At 41.8% G+C, this 25,685-nt stretch overlaps 1 protein-coding gene across 1 annotated transcript in view; it reads left to right on the top strand.

The window, feature by feature from the left end:
- The window catches only part of RNF216 (ring finger protein 216), a 159,594-nt gene that overhangs the window by 23,750 nt on the left and 110,159 nt on the right, over positions 1-25,685 (top strand). Inside the window, exons 4-8 of the mRNA XM_059414360.1 lie at positions 3,219-3,905; positions 4,662-4,738; positions 15,111-15,213; positions 16,547-16,711; positions 24,306-24,420. Coding sequence (XP_059270343.1) covers positions 3,219-3,905; positions 4,662-4,738; positions 15,111-15,213; positions 16,547-16,711; positions 24,306-24,420 — 1,147 coding nt within the window. The remainder of the gene's footprint in view (positions 1-3,218; positions 3,906-4,661; positions 4,739-15,110; positions 15,214-16,546; positions 16,712-24,305; positions 24,421-25,685) is intronic.

Raw genomic sequence — 25,685 nt, 5'->3', positions numbered from 1 at the left:
TCGGAAGTGTTGTTTATCTTCTCCTCTTCATCTGGGTCTGGAATTAGCAAATGCAGCTACAAGAGAAAAGTAACCCATTGTGGGGCTCATTTTACTGGACTACTACTTCCTTGTCCCTGTCCCACTATATCTCTGAGGCCTTCAAGTAGATGTTTGATGTTGCTTTTATTTTTTGACCCAAGTTTGCTGCTTCGGAAGTGTTGTTTATCTTCTCCTCTTCATCTGGGTCTGGAATTAGCAAATGCAGCTACAAGAGAAAAGTACCCCATTGTGGGGCTCATTTTACTGGACTGCTACTTCCTGGTCCCTGTCCCACTATATCTCTGAGGCCTTCAAGTAGATGTTTGATGTTGCTTTTATATTTTGACCCAAGTTTGCTGCTTTTACTCAGTAGAAGCATTGATCTAGTATGTTGTTACTAGAAAAAGAAGCCCAGGGGCACCTGGGTGGCTCAGCAGGTTAAGCCTCTTCCTTGGGCTTAGGGCATGATCTCAGGGTCCTGGGATCAAGCCCCGCATCGGGCTCTCTGCTCAGCGGGGAGCCTGCTTCTCCCTCTCCCTCTGCCTGCCTCTCTGCCTACTTGTGATCTCTCTCTGTGTGTCAAATAAATAAATGAAATATTTTTAAAAAAAAGAAGTAGTCCACTTTTTTGTCTTTACCCATGTGCTTTCTGAATCAATGTGCCAATAACTTGGTTATATGTGAGTGTGTGGTTGGGTTTTGCTTTAGGGGATCTTTTTAAAGAGACTTTTAAATTTAATAGAAGAATTGATCTTGTTTATATTAAATTATTTATTTAATCACTACATCCAGGGTAGGGCTCAAGACTCCTGACCCTGAGATCAAGAGTCCTTCACTCCCCTGACTGAGCTAGCAAGGCACACCCCTCATTTATATTTAAAATGTGATTATTATCATTTGTTTTTAGTTCTTTTGTAATATTTATTTTGCTTTACATTTTTATTCTTTTAAAAATAATCTTTCAAGAACACCTGGGTGGCTCAGTCAGTTAAGCATTTGACTCTTGATTTCAGCCTGGACCATGATTTCATGGTCATGGGCTCAAGCCTTGTTAGGCTCTACATTCAACAAGGGGTCTGCTTGAGGTTCCCTCTGCCTGTCTCCCCAGCTCATGGGCTCACATGCTCTCTCTCAAAAATAACTAAGTTGTTTTTAAAAAATAATCTTTCACTATATATTCCTTGCATCTTGGAGGTTTTGTTTTTACTTATTTTGGAACTGTGGTGTAGCTGGTAGTTTGAAAACTTTTTTTTTTAAAGGTTTTTATCCTTAGTTCTATTCTTTTTAGTTCTTCTGGTATAACTTTTATAGTTCATATGCTGTCCTTATATGTACCAGTTGATTAATCAGCTTTAAGTGTATTTTTGGACCCCTGGCTACTTCATCTCCCATTTTTTGACAATTATCTTATTTCCACTCAACCATGATTTTAAACATTTATATTAAAGAAATATTGTATTACTAATTTGTGTTTTGTTTCTGTTTTGTCATTATTTTACCTGCTGTGTAGTACTAACTTTCTAATTGTGTTATTCATCTGCCATTTCTTTTTTTTTTTTAAGTTGGGTATCTTTCTATAATTTCTAGTTGGTTTTTATTACTCAACTTCGAATGCAATTGAACTTCTCCTGGACCAGGCAGTTATGTTGGGGAAAGGCTCAGGGACTGTTGTTGGCTAGCGGGAGTTCTCTCTTACCAGAGGGTGGGTGGGTGTGTGGGTATGTGTGGGTGTGTGTAGGTGCGTAGGCATGGAGTGTTTGTGTACCTGGACTTTTGTTTATTTAGCATTCTCTTCTTAGGACCTGGCAGAGATTGCTGGCTCCAGAGAAGCCCATTTCAAAGTTTCTGTCCATCCCGTGTCACTGACACGTGCCCCCCTACAGAGGTGTTTGTCCCCTCATAGTCTAAGATCCTCAGAAACTCCTGTCAGTGGAGTGGCCGTTCCCATGTTCCAAACAGGGCACCGGTCTTGTCCTCCCGGGGCACATCACCATCTTTGGAAAACTTTCTGCCTTTCTGAAGTTTTCTCTTCCCTGCCAGACATCTGTAGTTCTGCATTTATTGGCTCCTTCTCTTATATGCTGTGATTTGGGATTGCACATGTCTGCTGGTTTCATCAAAGATTTTGAGTTTTGTGTCTCATTCTTCTGCCTGGATTGGGGGGATTTCAGAGAAGAGAAGGGACAGAGGACCTGTATTCCATTACCTTAAAATTGGACATGCATTTTAATTTAACCACTCTCTCGGGCATAAACTGTAGAATGTCTCCGATTTTTTTCTTTTTATGTTTTGAGCAGTGTGGCAGTGAATATCTATTAAATATGTGCCCTTTAGCTACAGAAGGGTTTATACAATAGATATAAAAAAGGTTATACTGATAGATCCTAAGGATATGTATTTTTAATCAGTAATGCCAAATTGCTCTCCTCAATTCAGCAGCAGTGAATGATAGCCTGAGAGTTTCTCCACATCCTTATCAGTGTTTTGACTTATCTAACTAAAAGCTCTGCCAGTCTTATGAGGGGGTGGAGGACATCCTTTTTTAATTTGCATTTTGCTAATTACCGATGAGGTTTAAATTGTTTTCATGTTTTTTGAACAGTCCTTGTTCTGCTGTTTTCTTGTTCTTTCATTATTTCCTCTGCAGTGCAGTTGCATTTTAGTGGTGTCAGGTGAAATTATAGCTGTAATTATATAAACTATATATGTAAATTTTTATAAATTTTTAATAATTTTAAATAAATTTTTAAACTTTATATATATAAATTTTATTATATATAAACTATGTGTAACTATATAAGCAAACTAGAACTCAGGTTCCAGTCTATGAATGGCTGTGTTGATTCTTAGAGTTGGAATCAAATTTCAGTGTTAAGATAAATGTTAAGAAGAATAGGTTTTGTGGGGTAGGGTGTTTTGGGTTTTGTTTCTTTCCTGTCCTGTCTCCAGAGCTCAACATAATTACACAAGGAGACATAGGTCTAGGAAAGAAATTGAATTATTATTAAAATTTCATTTTTTCTTAGACAAATAAACCTCAGACATCACGACCCAATCTCATCAAACCAGCTGCCCAGTGGCAAGATCTCAAAAGATTGGGAGAAGAAAGGCCTAAAAAGTCTAGAGCAGCCTTTGAATCAGATAAGAACGGCTATTTTTCAGTGTGTAACAGCTCATTGTTTGATTCTGGGGCGCAGGATGATTCTGAGGATGACTACGGTGAATTTCTGGATCTTGGGCCTCCTGGAGTTTCTGAATTCATTAAGCCAAGTGGCCAAACAGAAAGAGAACCCAAACCTGGACCAAGTCATAACCAAATAGCAAATGACATCATCAACCCAAGGTCAGAGCAGAAAATCGTTATCTTGGAAGAAGGTAGCCTTCTTTCACCAGACAGCGATCCTCTGGACACTCAGAACCAGTCATCTGAAGATTCAGAGACAGAGCTTTTATCAAACCTTGAAGAATCAACTGCTATCCTGGATGATCAGGCCATCGAAGAAGACTGCTGGTTAGACCATCCTTACTTCCAGTCCCTAAACCAACAGCCCCGTGAGATAACAAACCAGGTTGTTCCTCAGGAGCGGCAGCCTGAAGCAGAACTGGGCCCATTGTTGTATCAGCATGAACCCCCGGGACTCACTTTTCCAAGACCAGCTTTTCCAAGACCGGAACCCCAACAGGATGGGATTCCAGGCCCCTCTTCTCCTCAGCCTGCCCATCCTCTAGGAGAACTCGAAGACCAACAATTAGCAATAGATGATGAAGAGCCAGGGCCAGCCTTTCCACTCCAAGGATCTCAGGAGCCTAATTTGGAAAACCTTTGGGGGCAGGAAGCTACTGAGGTAGATCAAGAACTCGTTGCACTTTTAGTGAAAGAAACAGTAAGTTTTATTTTATTTAAGTGAATAATTACACTAAATGTACTAGGTTTTCTTTTACTGCAAAGTCACAGCAGGGTGGTGGGGGCACTTTGTTTTCATCAGGGATCTAGAGCTGAATACATAAAACAGAAGAAAGACTCTGAAGAATAAGATTACCTAGAGCTGAACTGTCCAGTGTGGTGGTTTCACATACCTGTTTAAGTGCCTTAAAACTAGATAAAATTTAAAATTCCGTTTCCAGTGGCACTAGTCACATTTAAAGTGCCTGGTAGTCACATGGGTCCAGAGAGCTACCATACTGGAAAGCACAGAATAGAACATTTCCATCACTGTTTGAAATTCTGTTGGATATCCCTGATGCAGAGTGTGATGCAGGGCTGTGGATTCCGACTCAGCTGCTCATTGCCCTTGAACAGGCTTTCAGCCCTTTTCCCCTGGGTGTTTTTGTCTGGCACACGAGCTTATGTGCATGTTAAGAGGTAGCGCTTTCTCCTTTTCGGACTCCTTTGGCCTGGGCAGAGGTGTTCAGTGTTAATTGAAAGAGTGAAGAACAGATACGCAAAGTGGCAAAGGACCAGGTAATTTCTAGGGTCCTTTCTGGAGTCCACACTCCCATGTAGACACATTAAGTCTGGGCACAGACTTGCCTTACAGTCTCTTTCTCGTCTTGAGTTATTTTACTTTTTGCCATCTGATTTTTATTACAATTTGAAAGCATTCTAGTGGATGAAAAATAATGTTTTTATTCCTTTTCAGGAAGCCAGATTTCCAGATGTCGCAAATGGGTATATTGAGGAGATAATTCATTTGAAGAATTATTATGATTTGAATGTGTAAGTACACCACATGCCTTTTGTTTTTCTTACTGTAGTGAAATACACATAATATAAAATTCTACGGTTTATACCATTTTTAAGTATACAGATCAATGGCATTAATTAGCTCCACATTTTTGCACAACCATCCCCACCATCTCTATAACATTTTCATCTTCCCAAACTGAAACTGTCCCCATAAACAGTAACTCCTTATCCCCCACCGCTGCACCCCCAGCCCCTGGGACATACACTTCTACTTTCTGTCTCTCTGGATTTGACTACTCCAGAAACGTCATAATAGTAGAATAATAACACAGTATTTGTCCTTTGGTGACTGGCTTATTTCATTTAGCATTATGTTTCCTTTAATGATCCTGTTAGAAGAGTTCTAATTTTAGTCATATACAGACTTTCTGGGTTTTACTTAGTGCTGCATGGTTGTGGAATTAAGGTGCTTTGTTAATTCTGAGCATTGATACTACATGTTCTGGTCAGGTTGTTAAAAGACATTTTCTTCCCTTTATTTGTAACAGAAAGTGTTCTGCAACAACTCTGCCTGTTTGGAGAAGTGCATGGAAATGTTTTCTTTAGTGTTTATCATAAAAATGATAACTATAGGGGCGCCTGGGTGGCTCAGTGGGTTAAAGCCTCTGCCTTCAGCTCAGGTCATGATCGCAGGGTCCTGGGATTGAGCCCTGCATTGGCCTCTCTGATCAGCAGGGATCCTGCTTCCCTTCCATTCTCTGCCTGCCTCTCTGCCTACTTGTGATCTCTGTCAAATTAAAAAACAAACAAACAAAACTATAATTTTCTAAAAAATTGAAGTGTCTCCCAAAAAACAAATAAGTCCTTCCCCTTTTACACTCTTCCCCCCCCTTCTAGTCTGCAGAGGTGAAATAGTTGTAAATTTGTGAAGAACAGTAGAATACTGAAACTAAGAAAATTTTCAGTTAATACAGATCACATCCTTTAGACAGAAGAGGTAGTATACCTAAAGCTCTATCCTCAGAAGATTATGCCCAGTACTATAGTACTCAGCCAGGAGTGCAAGTGAGAGCTGTTCCCTGCCACGGCCAAGTGGGAAGAGCCCTATTGCCCAGGTCAGCAGCCAGAGGAGATGCTCTTTTCTAATTCATACAAAGACTGTTGGTGCCAGGGGCCACCTTGTCCGTCGCCCTCTATCCAGGGACAGCCACTAACCAGTTTTTGGTTTTCTGTTTGTTTCTAGGATTTTTTTTTTTGAGAGACAAAGATAGCGAGGCAGAGCACAAGTGGGGAAGTGAGGGAGAAGCAGCCTTCCCAAGGAGCAGGGAGCCCAGCTCCAGGCTTGATCCCAGAACCCCGGGATCATGACCTGGGCTGAAGGCAGACTCTAAAACGACTGAGCCACCCAGGCACCTCTGTGACCAGTTTTTAAACCAGAATTGAGTCAGAGTTTTATAATGGTGTTTATCTCTTTAGCTTCTTAATCTAGAACAGTCCCCCACTTAATTTTTTTGATGTCATTGATTTTCCTCCCAGTATTTTTTTTTAAGTAAACACTTTTCTTTTTTTTTAAGATTTTACTTATTTATTTGACAGAGATAAACACAGCGAGAGAGGGAACACAATCGGGAGAAGTGGGAGAGGGACAGTCAGACTTCCCACTGAACAGGCAACCTGATGTCGGGCTCGATCCCAGGACCCTGGAATCATGACCAGAGCCGAAGGCAGACACTTAACAACTGAGCCACCCCAGTATTTTTTAACATGGGTTGAAAGACTGTATGATGAACCCCATATATCCACCACCTGGGTTATTATCTGGTGTTGCTCTGTAAGATTTTGTCCTTTTACTTTTTGGTCTTTTTCTAAGTTACTGTGGACTTTAAAATTTTATATAAGTGATATTTTATAATCAGTTTAAACCTTTTTTGGTTTTGGTACTGAATTATCCTAAGTTTGACCAGTAGGAGCCTCTTAAGATGCATCTATGTCATTTTGACATGACCCTATTAGTCTGAGCATGTCCTTGCTTTCTGAAATACAGAGTTGCTTGGGCTTACCTTGAATGTTTCTTCCCTAAACCAGGAATAGGGTTATTTCTCCATGAAACCCAGGTTTTTGCCACTAGCATCACTTGTCAGCTCTTAACAGGGGACATACCAAGAATATCGGGTTTTTTAATCATATGTTCATAATTTCACATTCAAGTTTAACATTAAAATTTTTTTCCCCTCAGTCTTTTTTTTCTTCTTCTTCTTCTTCTTTTTTTTTTTTTTTAAGATTTTTATTTATTTATTTGACAGACAAAGATCACAAGTAGGCAGAGAGGCAGGCAGGGGTGGGGAGAAGCAGGCTCCCTGCTGAGCAGGGCACCCAATGCTGGGCTCTATCCTAGGACCCTGAGATCATGACCTGAGCCCAAGGCTTTAACCCACTGAGCCACCCAGACACCCCTCCCTCAGTCTTTGTAAATTTTATATTTATATTTATGTGTCCCTCCACTAAAAATGTAGTTTCTAGTAACATTAATACAACTTTTTATCCTACAATATACATAAAATTGTTGTGGCAGTGCTACTACCGATGACTACTATTGAGTAAAGTAAAAAATGTTTTGTAGTTATTTTATGCTTAATGCGTTTCTCACTAAGACGGTACAGTTAGAACATAGGCTATCCTAGGTAGTAGAATGATGACATTCCTCAGTTCTAAAAATTCAGTAGCCAGTATATCCTCAAATAACCCTGTTCTCATCCTTCTCCTGTCCCGCTTCTCCCCCGTGCTCTGTGGCTCTTGACCCCATCTCTTGCCTCTGTGATATACTCTGGATGATTCCTTCAAGGCAATCCTCTAGCTCACTAATTTTCTTTTTAGTGGGGTGTAATCTGCCACTAAACTCATCCACAGTGTTTTTAGTTCCATTTCCTATATTCTTCTCATTCTGGCATCCTTAATTGGTAATTCTCCAGATCATTTTTCTAGTGTCATCATTTTGCCTGTATTTTTAATCCATTTAGTTCTTTAAACACAATAAACATAGCTTCTTTGTGTTCTGAGTATGATCATTCTGACACTTGAGGTCCTTGTGACCCTTACAATGTTGTTTCTGCTGACTCTTTGTATCCTCTTTTCCTTGTGCATTTTGTAAATTTTGACCGTCAGCTCATTCTTGGGGTTTTGATAGAAATGGTTCCTTCAGGAAGAATTCGCTTTGTCTTTCAGCACGTGCCTAGAGGCAGTTGTTGGTCTAACACTACTTTATCCTTTAGATTGTTGTCTGTAAAGCTTTGAGTCATCGAGATAGTAAGAATTTAGTCCTGGATGAGGACTGAGTATAATACTCACAAATTCAGAGTGCATTTTGTTTCCTCTCCGTCCACTCATCATCAGTATTAAGGCATGTTTCTCCTTATGGCCTGTGAGCTTTGTCTCTGTGCCCTGTGAATTAAGGACTTAAGAATAAGATGATTATCATTATCTTTATTTTCTTTTTGAATATGTAAGTGACTTGGTGAGTACACTCAGGAAAATCTTGCTTCTGTTTAGCTTTACTTCTCTGGGATTTCACTTTCACTTAGGTTTGGACTCCTAAGAACTTCTAATTTTAATTTGATGTACTTCTTTTTTTTTTTTTTTTTTAATATTTTATTTATTTACTTGAGAGTAAGAGAGAAAGAGCATGAGAGGGGAGAGGATCAGGGGGAGAAGCAGACTCCCTGCTGAGCAGGGAGCCTGATGCAGGACTCGATCCTGGGACTCCAGGATCATGACCTGAGCTGAAGGCAGTCGCTTAACCAACTGAGCCACCCAGGCGCCCCAATAGTCAGCATTTAAAAAAAAAAAAAACTTTTTTTTTTTTTTTAAAGATTTTATTTATTTATTTGACAGAGAGATCACAAGTAGGCAGAGAGGCAGGCAGAGAGAGAGAGTCAGGGGAAGCAGGCACCCCACTGAGCAGAGAGCCCGATGCTGGGCTTGATCCCAGGACCCTGAGATCATGACCTGAGCCAAAGGCAGAGGCTTTAACCCACTGAGCCACCCAGGCGCCCCTAAAACCTTTTTTATTGTGGACTGTAATACACATATAGAAAAATGCACAAAATAAAGATAACAAGCCTAATAATTTATCACAAACCAGACATTCATGTAACTAGCATCTAGAAATCCTCCCTCAGAAAAGGACATTGCCACCATCTTCAAACACTGAAGATTTTGTGAAGATTTCGTGTTGTCTCTATCCTTTAGTGACTGGCTTCTTTCACTCAGCATTGTTTCTGGGGTTTACCCATGCTCTGTGTGGAGGCCAAGAAAATTAAGGCCATCCCACCTCAAGTTTAGCTGATGTGGGAAACAGAGGCAGAAGAAAATCATTATAATTCCTTACCTACTGACAAGCCCTTGAAACAGACAGAGTGGCTCTCCCCTGGGGACTTAAATGCCCTCACCTTGAGGTTTTGCTAAGAACAATCCTAGCCTAACCGACCCCCTACCCCGACAGGTCCGACCAGAGTCCTGTAAGTCTACTTTAACAATTCCTTTAGGAAACTTTATCTTTAAACCTCCAAGATAGTGTGGAGAATCATTCCCAAGTATATGGCCCACTGATATACATCTAAAAGGTCTCATGAGAAGATTTTTATTATTGGTAATAAATAACCTCTCTCCCAACAATAGCTAGCCCCTCAAGGTCCTGGAGACCTTGTTTCCCAAAGTCCTTAGAGACTTACGCCATCCCTAATCCCTTTTGTCCTCACCCATTGCTGAGTCCACCCCTACTCTGCCTTTAAAAACTCTGACTATAATCTGGCTTGGGGTCCAAGTTCTTACTCCACTGTGTAGGGTACACTTGGGCCCAAGCTTAAGCTTGTCAAATAAACCCTCGTGTGATTCCATCAGTGCTTGGCTCCTTGGTGGTCTCTCAGATGCAAAAACTCGGGCACAACACTCTGTATAACTATAGTTCATTCATTTTCACTGCTGTGTGGTATCCCATTTGTATCAAAATACTATAATTTTTCCCTCTGGTTTTGATAAGCATTTGAGTTGTTTCCACCTTTTGGCTTTCACAAATAAAGCACCTTTGAACCATTCTTCCACATCCCTCCCGAACCTCCAGTATTTACCAGATTTGGCCTTCTTTGCCATCCTGTTGGCTACTGTATTTTCTTTCTCTCTTTTGTTTTAAGATTTTATTTTTTACTTGAGAGAGAGCGTAGAGGGAGAGGGAGAAAGGGAGAAGACAATTCACTGCAGAGCAGAGAGCCCAATGCAGGGCTCAGTTCCAGGACCCTGGGATCGTGACCTGAGCTGAAGGCTGATGCTTAACTGACTGAGCCAACCAGGTGCCCTGACTACCGGTATTTTCAAGCAGAATTTTTTTATTTCTGAATTTCTGGTCTTGTTTCTCATTTTTGGGAAGATTGGTCTGCCATTACTAAAAATGAAAGTAATGACTTCATAATTACATTATTTTTAACTAATAAACTTTGTTTTTAGAGCATTTTTAGATTCATAGGGAAATTGAATGGAAATAACTAGTACATTTTTGCAATAAAAAGTATCTCGGGGCACCTGGGTGGCTCAGTGGGTTAAAGCCTCTGCCTTCAGCTCAGGTCATAGTTCCAGGGTTCTGGGATTGAGCCCCCTCATCGGGCTCTCTGCTCAGCGGGGAGCCTGCTTCCCTTGCCCCCCTATCTGCCTGCCCCCCTTCCTACTAATGATCTCTGTCTATCAAATAAAAACCTTAAAAAAAAAAAAAAAGTATCTCGACTTCCCCTCAACTAAAAAACAACTAATTTTATTTTTATGCAAGCTTTTAGTTCTTCTTGGAATGCAAACACAGTTTTTTCAAAGAGTTGATGCAATTCTGGGTATCTTGTTTGTGAAATAATGGCGATGTTAATAATGATCACCTTTAATAACAGTTAATTATTGAGTTTAACTCTTTGTTAAATACTTTGTTCTTCGTTTTCACCGTTGTTCTAAGGAACATAATTTTCTATATGGCACTTTCCCTTTTCTTTCTGTATACTCACTACTTGCTGAAATCCTAAAAGTTAAAATTCAGGGTTGGACATTATAAACAAATTCATGGTCACTGAAACATATTTCCCCATAGATTTCCAGTGGAGTCATACCACTTTATGTTGCTGTTGGAGCTGTACGTGAATTGCTTTAGTAATGTCTCAGTGATGATGCATAATGGTGGTGTTAACTAGGCATAAGGGAGCTTACTGTTTATTTCTTTGATAATGGGGGCTGCATGGGATTTTTCATGTATTTGTTTACTAATTGTATTTCTCTCCTATGTGAATTGTTTGCACCTTTTCTCACTGAATTCTTTTGCTGTTGTTCATGTTTTCCCGATTAGGAAATGCAATACTGGTTTTGTTCCATTTGGAAAACATAAATGATTAAGTATAAACCCAGCACATGTAGCTAATACTGTAGGATATACTGAAGAATGTAGAATACGGATTTGAATAGGAAATGCCAAGTTTAAGTATTTTTTAATAATTTATAGTAAATATTAAAGTGACCCTTTAGAAATTTAGTATACTTTAATGTTTCCCTCTCATTCTACAAATGTGAATGTATTATTTTTCAACTTTTGCAATTTCTGTGAAATTGACAGATTCTGTGACAGTTTGTTCTCTTACCTCCTGAGTCTCATTCTAGGGACTTACTGATTCTATGCCTTTCACATCACTCAGATGCAAATATTCATTCTTTTTTTTTTTTTTTAAGCTTTTATTTCACACAGAGAGAGAAATCACAAGTAGGCAGAGAGGCAGACGGTGGGGGAGGTTGGGAGAGAGCCCAATGCCGGGTTCCACCCCAGGACCCTGAGATCCATGACTTGAGCTGAAGACAGAGGCTTAACCCACTGAGCCACCCAGGCCCCCCTCAAATATTCATTCTTAAACATATAAAAATACTTGTGAAATTCAAAGAAAGGGGACTGTGCGGTAATTGTACATGACTTTTATCCCTGGGCTCTTGGGACCTAAGGTGTTAATTCTCACAACAGCTAAGCTAAATATTGTTAATACAGACCCAAAAGGAGGCACAAAGCAGAGTTGAGCAAGCTGGCATTGTGGGTGGCTGACACTCTCGGTTACTTTATGTGCAATCTTTAAATCACCTATAGACATAACCATCTGGTCATTTTAGCACGAGGGATTTATTCACCAGAGAACCAACCTCCTGTGATGGTAATCTCTTTGAGCTGATTACTAAGACTTTTCACTCACATGTAATGAATCTTAAATTAGATCGAGGCAGCAGCAACTATCTAAGGAATAAAAGCTTAGAATACTAGCCTGGCTCATTTAGTAGCAGTGCTTTCTTGAGACCCTTCAGCTTGTCAGGTCAGATCAGGTATGAAATAATATACATGGGTGGGGAGATTTGAGTACTGACAAGCCTCCCACTGCCTTGGCCCCAGGCTGTAAATATTGATGTCTTGGGTTATAGTTACATTTCTACAAAAAAGAAACTTTGTATTTAATTACCTGTGCCACTGAATATCATTTAACCTTCAGGAAAGTTCTTTTGGTAAGGGTAAAGGTGTTAAAATACAAATGACTTTGACAGTTCAGAATGAGAGCCTCCAGGGCACCTGGGTGGCTCAGTGGGTTAAGCCTCTGCCTTTGGCTCAGGTCATGATCTCAGGGTCATGGGATCGAGTCCCACATCAGGCTCTCTGCTCAGCCGGGAGCCTGCTTCCATCTCTTTCCCTGCCTACCTCTCTACCTACTTGTGATCTCTGTCTGTCAAATAAATAAAATCTTTAAAAAGGGGGCGCTTGGGTGGCTCAGTGGGTTAAAGCTTCTGCCTTCAGCTCAGGTCATGACCCCACGGTCCTGGGATCAAGCCCCGATGCATTGGACTCTCTGCTCAGCAAGGAGCCTGCTTCCTCCTCTCTCTCTGCCTGCCTCTCTGCCTACTTGTGATCTCTGTCAAACAAATTAATTTAAAAAAAAATTTTTTTTTAAATCGTTAAAAAAAAAAAGAGAGAGAGAGAGCCTCCAGGGGCCTCTGTCTCAATCAGTAAAGGACCTCTGACTCTTGACCTTGGGATCATGAGTTTGAGCCCCATGTCAGGTGTACAGATTACTTAAAAATATATTGCATCATAAACAAGTTTAACTTGAGATTAAAACTTACGTAAGTAACCGAACGCAGACCTCTGATTTCTGCCATGTGGAATTCCTTCTCTTGCAGTGTTTCTGGGTGTGATCTTCTTAATACTGAAAATACGAAATGAATGGTCAGAGAAGAACCCCTAATACATGGTTGGCTTTTGTTTTGTTTTCTAGAAACTACACCTACTATTTTACTTCTGTGTCATATGCTGTAATTCTGTATCATGTGCTTTAGAAAAATACTTCCAAGTAGAAAATTGTAAAGGATGAGTTTTTTAAAAATAGGAGTTATAATACTTTCTTTCTGCTAGTACTCTAGCAGATCATCTGCCATGCGCCCCATGTAGATGCCACTGGCTGCACCCATGATAGCTGTGCTGTTAAAGAAGGTTCTTCACTGAGTGACCTTTTTATCTTCCCCCAAGTTCCTGATATCTGGAATGGGATGTGGTAGCCGCACTTAACCAGAACATTATAAACAGGCATGTTTGAAATGAAGAAGGCGCTCCACATCTGGGTTGTAGTTTGTCCAGATGTGCATGTGAACAGAGTTATTTCGACCTTGAGGCCTTTCCCCATGGACACTAGATTCTTGGTGGTGACTAATTCTCAGGTCAGCCTATAGAGGTCTGTATAACCTGCAGAAGGGGCTGATGAAGAAGTCCCCCCACACACTCTGTTCCCACTTCTCCCCTCTGGGGGAGAAGAGGAGCTGGAGGGGAGTGCTTTTTCTCTCCTCTTCCTGTCCTCCTGTTAAAGGCTCTACTGTTGGCACTGGACAGGAGAGACCTGGGAAGAAGGGATTCAAGAATCCTGGGGTGGAGTCATTCTAAGAACCTGCAGGAGCAAGGAAAGGGAGAGAGGTGGAGTGGGGAATCCCCGTGACCCTTTGCACTGAGAAGCTTTCCTGCTACTGAAGCACGAGAGCTACACCTCACCCCCCAGCCTGTCCTCGTCTCTGTGGAGTCATCCCAAGAGCTCAGTATGTTGTTGTATTTGGTTGTCACAGGGTGAGGGACCTCGCTGGTTAATATTTGTTCAGTCTGGACAGTGATATATCAGCATGTGTTATGTTACTCTGTATCCTTACCTTTAAACGTGTTTCATAATAGTGATAAAGGGACAAAGCTATGAGTTTGGAGTGAAGAGAGTCTGTTCTTAAGCAGACATGGTCTGTTCCTTGCAGCTGGGCCAACTGAATGTCACTGAAATTCTTCATGGGGACCGATACGACCAGAGGGTTACAAAAAGTATTAATGAATTAACAGAAGATTCATCAGTCTTACATAATACCCAGTGCTCATTACGCCAGATGCCCTCCTTAATTACCCCAACCCCTCTCCCCTCCAGCAACTCTGTTTATTTCCTATGATCAAGAGTCACTTATAGTTTGTCTCCCTCTCTGATTCCATCTTGTTTTATTTTTTCCTCTCTTCCCCTATGAGCCTCTGTTTTTGTTTCTTAAATTCCACATGTCAGTGAGATCATACAATTATCTTTCTCTGATTGACTTATTTTGGTAAGCATAATATCTAGTTCCAGCCACATCCTTGCAAATGGCAAGATTTCTCTCTTTTTTTTTTTTTTGATGACTGAGTAGTATGCTGGTGTGTGTATGTGTGTTTATTATATTTACCACATGTTATTATATTTACCACATGTTCTTTATCCATTCATCTGTCGATGGACATCTGAGCTCTTGTCACAGTTGGGCTATTGTGGAAATTGCTGCTACAAACATTGGGGTGCAGGTGCCCCTTCAGATCACTACATTTTATCTTTTGGGTAAATACCCAGTAGTGCAATTCCTGGGTCATACGGTAGCTCTATTTTAAACTTTTTCCATACTGTTTTCCAGAGTGGAACAAACTGTTTTTAATTGCAAATGTGAATACATTTTCCCACCCCTTGTCTGTTACAATTTTCTCAAGGACCATAGATACTTTTCATCTAAATTTCCCAGCTCCATACAGTTCAACCAGTAAGAATTTCAGTGACTTCATGACATTGACACCTGACAAACAGGGAAGTGTGCATTAATTAGTATGTTTATTGCTTTTTAAAACTAGAAGTAAAAATAGGAATTAAGTATATCTGTTTTTTGTCTATTTGTTTCATTTTTCGGATCTGCAAACAATTTAATAGACCAGTCATAGTGTATGACGAGGCACATTATTTTTCAAACATTGTATTTAAATCAGTGGCAGGTGTGAGATTTGGAAGTATTGTGAAAATAACGTGATTTATTTTTGCAGACTTTGTAATTTTCTTCTGGAAAATCCAGACTATCCAAAGAGAGAAGACCGAGTCATTATCAATCCCAGTAGCAGCCTGCTTGCCAGCCAAGATGAGACAAAGGCAAGTGTTGTGCTCTTTGTTTTGCAGTCTGCCTCAAAGCCCTCTGCTTTTTTCATCTTTGTGGTAAGAAAATGCCTTATTGGAACACATTTTTTAAAGACCAGCCAGGAAAATAGGATTTCAGAATACACATACCCCTTCAATGGGTTTTCCCAACCTGAGTCGCTTTGGATTCTGTGTTTAACTTCTTTTGTTGTAACTTCAGCATCTCTTCCCACAAAAAAACAAACCTTCCATATCTTTAGTCTTACAAAGCAAGTTTTTAAGATGAAACAAGAATTGGCCAGGATTCTTTGTATCATTTTGGTAGTGGTTGTTGTTTTTTCAATATTTTATTATGAAAATTTTCAAACATAAAGCCAGAAGAATTTTACACTCATCACGTGTGTATCTACCAGCAGTACTATTAGAAGTTAACATTTTATTATATCCACTACGTCACAAACCCATTCCTCTGTCCCATCAGTGCATTTTTTTTGTATTTCTTATATAATTCTCTTAGATTTCATTATGATACATTCTTGTGATACATAAATCACAAGGAAATCAACACACTGCCCCATACCTACATACTTCAGCGTGCATTTCATCACCTAGAGTTCAATATCTGTTATAGTTTTTCTTTTGATGTATGACCTACATATAATGCATGCACCTGTATAACCAAATCTGTATTAAAAAGTTTGATTTTTCTAATCTTTTTTTTTTTAAGATTTTATTTATCTGAGAGAGGGAAAGAGAGAGCGAGCACAAGTGGGTGGAGAGGCAAAGGGAGAAGCAGAGTCCCCGCTGAGCAGGGGACCTTCCCCCTGCCCCACTGATATGGGACTCGATCCCAGAACCCCAGGAGCATGACCTGAGCCAAAGGCAGATGCTTAACCAGCTGAGCCACCCAGGTGCCCCTGATTTCTTTTTAAATCTTAATCATCACTTTTATTGCAATCCTAACTAGCATTTAGTGTGTCAAGTGGTGAAGGAAAGTGTAGATCAGAACTGCTACATGGCTGCTTGATCATTCTGCTCCCCATACTGTTTTTTGACAGTCTCTTTTATGTATTCTATAGCAGGAAAAATGCTAGTTTTTTCTGAACATTTTGTGGACAGAAGCTGGCTGAAGGCTCCGTTTCAAATCCGTAGCTATAATTTTTTACTAGTCGAACCACCAGTTCCTTCATTTCTGTACAGGACTGGTACCCTCTGTGGAGTAATCATGAATACAAGTGAGATGATTCTGTTTCGTAATAAGCAGTTCTTAAAGTGATGCCCCTTGGTGGGAAATGCATTATCTGGCTTCCTAATGTCATGCCCCCCACCCCCTGCCTTCTCGTTCCAGTCGCCTGAGATAGACTTCTTTGATTACTCTCAGTTGGTTCCTCTCGACCAGCGCTGCTTCATCCAGGCTGCTGACCTCCTGATGGCCGACTTCAAAATGCTCAGCAGTCAGGACATCAAGTGGGCCCTGCATGAGCTCAAAGGACACTATGCAATCACCCGAAAGGTGCTGTGCTTGGTCTTCTGGTGGGGTCACACCTCTTGACTGCTTCTTCCTGTGATAACAGAACGAAGAGTTCAGCTTGTGGAAATTGGGATGATTTATGATGGCAAAGCACTAAGGAGTTTGTCAGGGTGAAGATAAATAGACAGAGGTATTTACTGATCAGGAGGAACTGGATGAAAAGAAATCATAGTTTAGAAGAAGGGAAGTTCTGAGGGCACCTGGCTGGCTCAGTCAGTAGAATATGTGACTCTTGAACTCACAACTGTGAGTTCCACCTTGGGCATGGAGCCTACTTTTAAAAAAAAGTTTCAGAAAAGCAGCAGGGAAAGTTCTGGTTGGCCCATGAAGACATGACGGGTAATGAATATTACTGTGGACGGCAAGATGACTAGGAATGAAAAGTGTGTTCCAATGCCCCTCCTTGCTTTCCTCTCCAGCTGGGAGCAGGTCTCCTGATGAATGTGGCCTCACCCCAAGTCTAGGCCCCTTCCCCCTTATATGGCCAAGAAGATCCAGGCAGTTGTCAACAAACCCGTCTAATTGTAGGTTAATCTTAGGAAAATTACTGTGAGGGGAACACAGTTAGTGCCTTCTATTTCTGAATCTCATTCCTCATGCCAAATAGGGAATGCTGTGTTGTCACTGAAAAATGAATGAGCTCCCTCCCCCTCGCCCAAAAAAAAAAACAAAAAAACCAAACCAGCTTGAGGCCTTCCTAGCATCTTTATTGCTCCAGAGGTTCCCAACAGCTTTGCCGAGCTCCCAGGGAGCCCAGATTAAAAGGGAAAGGGCAGTAGCAAGAGGTGGCTTCTGTGGCCTGGAGGGTGGGTTGGTCCTATTAGCAATGTTCCTGCTACTGTCCTGGGACCAGTAAAAGAAATTTGACTAGCAGATGCTTCTCCCTGGTCATCCCACAGCCCTCTCATTATTTGGGTGGGAAGTTGGTAGGATTTTGTGGTTCACCTCTTACTTACATCTTCTTTACCCCTTTCTTTGTTTCTGGTCCTTTTTTTTTTTTAATGGTGTCTGCTTGTTTTGGTGAGTAGTTGGAAAATTTACAGCATTTTAAAATGGTGTTGGGGTGGGCTGTTTGAATGAAAGTGGGCTGTTTAAGGGGCAGTACTATTTGGCAGAAGCTAAAACCTGTTGCATTTAGTTAGAATTTCTCCCTGCTGTATGCAGATCACGCCCAGGGGTTCTGCCCTGTGGACAGTGATGCTCTTGTGGACTGGGCGTGGGAAGCACACCCAGAGATGTTTTCTAATTATGGCCACAGCACATCTTCCCTGTGCCACTCCCCAGACATGATGATAGCTTAGTCTCCTGATATATATATATATATATATATGCATGTTTACTGGAGACCATCACATTTCCCTGGATTTTTTCCTTTTGTGTTATAAACATCAAACACACGTAAAATTAGAAATTGTACTGTAATGAGCCCTGCTTACCCATCACTCAGCTTCAGTAACTCTCAGCTCCTGCCTGGTTTTTCGTCCCATGTGGACCCACTTCCTCCCTCCCTGACTGTTTTGTAGCAAACTCCAAGAATTGTTTCATTTTCTTTAAATCCGTAACTATTTCAGTGTTAACCTTTAAAAGATGGATTCTTTTTTGAAAAACAAAATACCAGTATCACACCTTAAAAAGTGATGTTATTAGATACCCACTCATTTTGTTCAAACTTCTCTGGATCTGTCAAAAACCTTTGGTCATATTGAGTTCCAAGTAAAAGTCTTTCTTGCGGTTGGTTGATAGGTTACTTAAATCTCTTAATCTCTTAATCCTTCCCTCTTTACTTTTTCTTGCTGCTCATTTATTGAAAAAAATCAGTTTATCTTCCAGGTTTTGACAGTCTAGATTTTGCTGACTGTACCCTGTGGCATCATTAACTGGTTCTTTGGTGTACTGTATTTCTTATAACTTGATAGTTAGATCTAAAATCTTGATCAAACTCGGGTTTAATTTCTGTCCCCCCCCTTGAATTTTAATTCTATTTCTGCCAGTTGGGTCTTCGACTTTGAGCCTGTGTCTTGAACGTACCGGGCTTCAGTTCTCTTGGTAAATAGTGGATTGATTATTTATTTATTTATTTTTAATTTGTCAGAGAGAGCACAAGTAGGCAGAGTGGCAGGCAGAGGCAGAAAGAGAAGCAGGCATCCTGCCAAGCAAGGAGCCCGATGCGGCACTCGATCCCAGGACTCCGGGATCATGACCCGAGCCGAAGGTAGCAGCTTAACCGACTGAGCCACCCAGGCGTCCCAATAGTGGATGTTTTACATGGCTTGTAGGAGAATTAGATGGGATACAGTGTAGAGTGAGCCCAGCACAGTGCTTCGTGTGTATGAGGTTTCAGTGATAAGTTCCCTTCTTTTGCACTTCCTTTCATGTACTGAGGAACAGTTGTCAAGCCTCTGCATTTAGAAATTTCCCAGTAGCCCACCTTCAGTGTGATCTTAAGAGTCAGTCCTTAGAGTAATATTACAAGACTCCTTAGGTTCATGGTGCTGAATTCACTCTAGAGGGGCCTGTGACCTGAGGACCTGCTCTGGTTTGTTGCCAGCTGGTGGTATCAACATTCATTTTAACAAGGAGCTCCTGCCATGAGTTTTAATAATGTTCTGTTCTGTCCAGTTAGAAGTTATTTATTTTGGGGAGCACTTTGGTCCCTACAGAGCTAACAACCAGAGGAAACATTACTGCAGCTGCACTGTGGTCTCCAAGAAACCTATGCATAGGACACATTCACGAAGAGCTGAGCTAACATATCTGCAACCACACACGCACTGGGGGCAGAGTCTTCCTATACCACCGGCTTGGTGGTATTCTAAGGACTTTGATTTTCATGAAAGTAATTTATGGCCATAAATTTAAAAATCAGTTAGTGCCAAAATGCTTATTTATAATTTTTTAAACCACAGGCTGAAGCCCCCTTCTTCACCCTCTTCCTCTGTTTTCCAGACATAACTCTACTCTTAATCTGTTTTTTTTTCCTAGTACTTACCTCTACATTTATGAACACAGGCTTATCCTTGATTAGTTTCAGAAATTACTTTAGTTCTCTTAAGGTAGATGGGGCTCTGGATCTTACACACCCATACACACTACCTTTTCAATATACAGTTTTTTTTTAAATCTGTTTTTAAAGTTTTATTATTATGACTGTGGAAGTATTCACTGCTGGGGCAAGTAAGGTACTATGATAATGTCTCCTTTCTTGAATTTTCTGTCTTTCTTGGAGTTAACATTGGTTTCCCCCGTCTTTTCATTTACTTTTTCTTGTTTTTGTTGCTTTGTTTTTTGATGCTGTAGCTGACAAGTCTAAAACACTGTTCTCATCACAGTTTGCCTGTTGTCAAACCTGTCCATCAACACTCAGTTTGTTTTTTTCCCTTCCTTCTCCATGCCTGTGTATACCTTTCCACTTGGGAGTGCCCTTTGCCTTTGGACAAAGTTTGATCCTCTGTGTTCTAGATCCTGACTGCTTTTTCTGTCTTGGTTTACACACTCACACTTGGCTTATAGTTCCCTGGTTGAAAATTATTTCTCCACCAAGTTTCTCTTCAGTAATCCTGCCACAGATTCAACTGACTCTTTCATTCAGACAGCACATTGAGTGCCTACTATGGGCCATGCCCTGGGAGAGTCACGGTGAACAGTGCAAGGCCCCTCCCCTTGTGGAGCTTAATACTAGTGGACAGTGTTCTCTCTTTAACTTCTTCGCCCCTTAAATTCTGTTCCTCTGACATGTGCTCATTCTGAGGGTCTCCGCTTCCCAGACTCCCCAGATTTCTCTCCTGTGTACTTTAATGATCACCTCAGTCTCCTTATAGGTGACAGTGTCTGCATTTTTGGACCTGACCCTCACCAGGCTCCACAAAGGAGTCTGTGCCTCTTCTCAGCTTTAATTTCATCAGATGCCCATTGTAGTATTTCTAGGTCATGCCTTAAAGGAATTTTGGCCATTGTCAAGATATCCTAAGAATCTTAGCAAACTATATCCTTGGTTCTCAGAACCAGTACCTTGAGTGGGGATTTGATTTGTGAATGTGAGCAAGCTGGAGGGAGAAATACCAGATAAGTGAAAAAGGAAAAATTATCTTCGATATCTGTTGTTCCTGTGTTCCTCCTGGTCGGTTTTTTTGAGTACTTTTTGATAGTTATCAGCCAGACCCTGAAAACAATGGCATCTGTAGAATACAGATTAGCTTCCTTCCAAAGAGCTTTCAGTCTATTTGAGAAGATTAAAGGGAAAAGAAAATTAAAGCAGTGTGATGAGTGTTACAAAAGAGTGAATAAATGTACATGAGAACACTAGGAAAGAAAGGGTGGATGTCATTTGAACAAAGTCTTAAGGGAAAGTTGTTTTCACTAGAGAAATCTTATGTGCAGAGGCCAAAAAAAAAGAAGTAACCACGTGCCTTTGAGCAAGTAGGTATGAATTTATAACTAGCAGTTCTTGAAAGGGAAGAACTCTGATTATAATTGTATTTGGTCTATTTAACTAGATCTTTAGTTAATATTAAGATAAGGGGTGGTTGTCGTAACTACTGAACTAAGATTTTGGAGTCTCCTTTACTTGGTCAGCCTCATTTGTTTTAAGATACAGTTTTCCTGACAAGGGCCAGTATGGACTTTTTTTCCTTCTAACTAGAAATAGTGTTTAAATGGGACCAAGGTAATGACCTCATTTCACCTCCAGACAAGAGGGTGGTGTGGTTGAAGACCCAGTGGGCTACCAGGTAAAAGTTCTGAACTGAGTTCACATTCCCATTTCATTCGTTACTTATAAATGACATCTACCCTTTAATCACCTCATTTGTAAATTTAAGTTATTTTAACCTGTCCTGCTTTTAGAAGATAGCCCTGGTTCAAGGATGGAGTGTTTACCTCTCAGTAAAACTGATAGAAATTAGTGGTCTTGCCGTGGAGTACAAACATGTCACTTTAAGACTGGTACCTAAGTGTTTGTGGGAACAGATATAGGGAGGATCAGGGAGATGGAGAAGTAGTAGGATGGCTTCTTCTGTCAGCCAGCCCTTGGTGGGTTTCCTGAACCGCTCCGTGAGGGCAAGGCGATGTCAGAGAGAGGAAGGAGCCTTAGTGCTGCGACTGGCCTGAGTTCATATTCTAGCTTTAATTAATTTGACTGGGGCAGTGTCCTTCTCGTAAGCCTCGCTTCCCTCTGCTGTGAAAGAAGCCCTCCCTCAGAGGGTTGTTGTGAGAATCCCATGACCTGAGGGGTGGCCACACCCACACAGGATGCTTCATTCCCAGAGGTGTGTAAGCCCATGGCGATTCCCTTGCTGTTCCCAAACTTAAGAACTTTGGGAAGGAGGGGATAGAAGGTAGATGAGGGTGCAAAGATGATCTGTCCCTCTTCTGTAGCTAAAACACTTGTTTTCTTTTTCTTTTCTTTTTTTAAAGATTTTATTTATTTGACAGAAAAATCACAAGTAGGCAGAGAAGCAGGCAGAGAGAGAGGAGGAAGCAGGCTCCCTGCAGAGCAGAGAGCCTGATGTGGGGCTCAATCCCAGGACCCTGGGATCACGACCCGAGCCAAAGGCAGAGGCCTTAACCCACTGAGCCACCCAGGCACCCCAACACTTGTTTTCTTTTGCTTTCATTTTATCAGCGGGGGACACAGCTGTTTTCCTAAGATAAACATTCAGAATGTGACTTACTGGCAACATTCCTGTAACACATAGATATCCCTGTAACCTTTTGTTATTCACTGAGAGTATGAAATGCAAACCCCACAGGTTGCCAAGGTTATACCCTGGGCTTTGGTCACCTTCTGTGGCCTCCAGAAGCCCATCCTCCAGCGGAGGGGCTGACATGAAACAGAATCAAATAAGTGTATCATTACTATTATCAGCATTTCAAAGAAAAAAGGTACTCAGAAAGAGTGTAGCCCGAGGACCTAGGGTGGACGGAGAGGCTCCAGGAAGGCCTCCCTGAGCAGGAGACATTCAACCACAGACCTGAGTATTGTCTAAGTAGGAGTTCAGTAAGTGGGGTTTGGGAGTGTCCTTTCCTGGAATGAGGGAATACTGTAGAAGAGCTAAGTTGGAGGGAAAGGGTCATTAATTCAGCCTTGGAAGCATTGAGTTGCCAGCCTGTTGAGTGAAGCTTGTGAGACATCCAAGTAGAGAGAATTCATTTGGGTGCTTGAATGGCCAGAAGAGGTGGGATCATGAGGGTCATTGGCACTTGCAGGGTGACCTCCCCAGCCTGGATGAGGTAGGCACAGGGAGAGAGCCGAGGCTGTCTGGAGGCCTCCAAACGTGTGAAGACCAAGCAGAGGGAGGGTGGCGAGGAGTGGGCAGAGGAGGCAGGACGCCAGGCGCGGGGAGCAGTCCGTGTTACCAGTACTGCCGAGAGGCCAGGTGAGATGAGGACTAAAGCATAGGGGCTGGAGTTTGCCTCCTGTTACCAAGGAGATGAGCTAATGGAAAGATGGGCTTCGGTGCCTGACCAGAGGGAGCTGGGAAATGCACGCAGGGTGAGATGAGCAAACATGGGCAGGTGGCCTCTTCGGGCAGTTCCAGGTCGGGTGTTGTCGCTGGTACCTGAAAAGGGAAGGAGGCCAGGGAGGAGGGATTTGTGTTTTGTTTTGTTTTGTTTTTAAGATTTTTTATTTATTGGGGCGCCTGGATGGCTCAGTGGGTTAAAGCCTCTGCCTTCGGCTCGGGTCATGATCCCAGGGTCCTGGAATCGAGCCCCGCATCGGGCTCTCTGCTCAGCGGGGAGCCTGCTTTCTCCTCTCTCTCTCTGCCTGCCTCTCTGCCTACTTGTGATCTCTGTCTGTCAAATAAATAAATAAAATCTTTAAAATATTTATTTATTTATTTATTTATTTGACAGAGACAGCAAAAGAGGGAACACAAGCAGGGAGAGTGGGAGAGGGAGAAACAGGCTTCCCGCTGAGCAGGAAGCCCGATGCTGGGTTCGATCCCAGGACCCTGCGATCATGACCTGAGCTTAAGGCAAATGCTTAATGACTTAGCCACCCAGGTACACCCTCCCTTTTTTTTAAGGTGGCAAAGACTTGAGCATATTGAAATGTCAGGTGGAAAGATTTTTAAAAGAGGGAAGCTCAGAAGGAAAGGAATTATCACTGGCATAAAACTTTTGCCCTCCAGTGTGCTGTACAGAGAGGGGACACAGGTGAAGCCACAAGGAATATGGCAGTGTTGGTGGAAAGTGGACAAGAGAGTGTTGGCCAGAGGTGTGCCATTTAGGGTATGCCTGTAGAGTGTGACTCGCCAGCCATCTGTTAAGTGGCCCACCCTGCACACAGCCGAGACAGCTTGCCCACTTGCTGTTTTCTTATGTTGCTTTGTCAGTAAGCTTTGGTTCTGCCCTTGCAGCAGTTTGTGAAAGTCAGAAAGTGAAAATAATGAAAACACTCCCTGTTCATTTTGCTGCAGCCTGTTTCTGGTAAGCTGTGCAGGAGAGCTAGCTGAAACTGAGAGTCAGAATGAGATTTGGGGTTGCCGGGGTTGCCTGGGTTTCCCAGGGTTGCCTGGGTTTCCCATATTCTTGTGTCCCATGTACAGCAGTAACTTTTCTTTTTCTCAATTTTCAGGCCTTTTCTGATGCCATTAAAAAATGGCAGGAGCTATCACCAGAAACCAGTGGAAAAAGAAAAAAGAGAAAAGAAATGAATCAGTACTCTTACATAGATTTCAAGTTTGAACAAGGTAATAGCCAACCCTGAATTTTGCCAACTGTGTGAAGCAGCTCTGTGGAGCCCTCTGCTTCCCACACAGCCCATAAAGACTGCGGTGGTATAGCCACCCTGCCAGGCTAGCCCAAGGACTGGCTGCATGGCCTTCTCTGGTGACGCAGCCATATGTTTAGGAAGGGCTGTGGTTGCCACCCTCCTTCTTTCTGCCTAGGGTACACTGTGACCGGAACATCGTGTACAGTGGCAAAGAACTCACGTGTGGGAAAGTGGGGACACTCTCAAACTGGGGGGAGTGGGAGGCTGATCTTGAAGGTTTGATAAGAATTAGCTTTATCTTTAGGAAAATTACCTAGGCCAGAGATTGACTGCTCCCTGCAGAGGGACCACTTGTGCACCTGAGGGAGTGGCTTCTGCACAGGAGAAACCAGCAGCTCCTAAACAGCCACTAGTGTGCTGAACATTGTGTTATTGATGACGTAACTGCCGAGAGCCCTTCCAGAGATGTTACCTTGGGTCTAATCCCCACCCCCAGGGTAAACGTGTTAAATTATACATCAAATCTGATATGAGTTGCTTGTGTCTGAGAAAAGAGCCCACTGTCTGTCACTTCTATAGATTGTGTCATAAACAGTAATATTTTCCTTTTGTTTTCTCTTATGTGTCTTTCTCTTAAATCAGTACTTAGTTATGTAACTTGATTTCAGATCTAAATGGAAAATCTCTGAGCTAACTGTGGAGTTAGAAAGTTCTGGGGGTTCTGAGCTCCTCAGGATCTAAAATGAAACCCCTGGGCTCTGACTCCTGAGGTCCCCAAGCTAGTCTGTGGTGCAGCGCTCTCCTGCCGTGACACTCTTACAGGTCTGCCAGAGAACGGGAAAGTGAGGGCAGTGTGTAGGTGGTTCTTCATTCAGCTAAATTTATCCGGTTTAGACTCGGCATCCCAAATACATAGCCGTTCCATATTTGTTTCTGTCAGTGATAGAGAATAGAAAGTACCACTTTGCAAAATGGTTCACTCCCTTGTTGGTCACCTCTATCTTTTAGAAAATTCTTTTCTATCAGGTCAAAATGTACCTTCCCAAAATTTCGTGCCGTGGATGTAGTTCTTGTCTCTGAAAAGACTTGGAATCTGTCTGTTGCTCCTTTGTCTTTCTGAGTGCCTTTCTCTGTGTGTCTCCTCTAGCTTGTCAGAATCTTTGAAAGTCTGGGTGGGCAGGGTACTCCAGATGAGTCTGCTGTGTGGAGAAAACTCTCAGCATTAATATTAACAGCTAACAG

The sequence above is a fragment of the Mustela nigripes genome, chromosome 11, assembly GCF_022355385.1.
Source record: "Mustela nigripes isolate SB6536 chromosome 11, MUSNIG.SB6536, whole genome shotgun sequence".
In the NCBI taxonomy this organism is placed as follows: domain Eukaryota; kingdom Metazoa; phylum Chordata; class Mammalia; order Carnivora; family Mustelidae; genus Mustela; species Mustela nigripes.
This window is presented reverse-complemented; position numbering and strand designations above follow the sequence as displayed.